Source organism: Myotis davidii, unplaced genomic scaffold (assembly GCF_000327345.1).
Source record: "Myotis davidii unplaced genomic scaffold, ASM32734v1 C62790956, whole genome shotgun sequence".
NCBI lineage: Eukaryota > Metazoa > Chordata > Mammalia > Chiroptera > Vespertilionidae > Myotis > Myotis davidii.
In genome coordinates, this window is record NW_006354889.1 from 1 (window position 1) to 591 (window position 591).

At 66.2% G+C, this 591-nt stretch overlaps 1 protein-coding gene across 1 annotated transcript; it reads left to right on the top strand.

Moving 5' to 3' along the window:
- Positions 1 to 8: 8 nt before the first annotated feature.
- Positions 9 to 573, top strand: LOC102760713 (hemoglobin subunit alpha). The gene is made up of 2 exons (XM_006777670.2): positions 9 to 237; positions 350 to 573. Exons 1-2 carry the CDS (start codon positions 34 to 36, stop codon positions 476 to 478), a joined length of 333 nt encoding a protein of 110 aa, XP_006777733.1. The 5' UTR covers positions 9 to 33; the 3' UTR covers positions 479 to 573.
- The last annotated feature ends 18 nt before the right edge of the window (positions 574 to 591 follow it).

Genomic DNA, 591 nt, shown 5'->3' on the forward strand with positions numbered 1-591 from the left:
CTCACCCGCCTCTCACCCGCCTCTCCTCGCAGGATGTTCCTGAGCTTCCCCACCACCAAGACCTACTTCCCCCACTTCGACCTGAGCCACGGCTCCGCCCAGGTCAAAGGCCATGGCAAGAAGGTTGGCGAAGCCCTGGGTAACGCCGTGGCCCACATGGATGACCTGCCCGGCGCCCTGTCCACCCTGAGCGACCTGCACGCCTACAAGCTGCGTGTGGACCCCGTCAACTTCAAGGTGAGTTGGGATCCCCCGCAGGGATCTGGCCCGAGCGCCCCCGGGGGTCCTGCAGGTGGCGCGGCGCGGGGCGGCCTCGCCCTGACGCCCCCCAACACCGCTCTCTTCACAGCTCCTGAGCCACTGCCTGCTGGTGACTCTGGCCAGCCACCACCCCAATGAGTTCACCCCTGCCATCCACGCCTCCCTGGACAAGTTCATGGCCTCCGTGAGCACCGTGCTGGTCTCCAAGTACCGTTAAGCTGGAGCCGCGGCCACCCCTGCCCTGGGTCGGGGCCCCTTGGCGCTCTGCCACCCGCACATCCTGATCTTTGAATAAAGTCTGAGTGGGCTGCAGCCTGTGTGGCCTGTGTT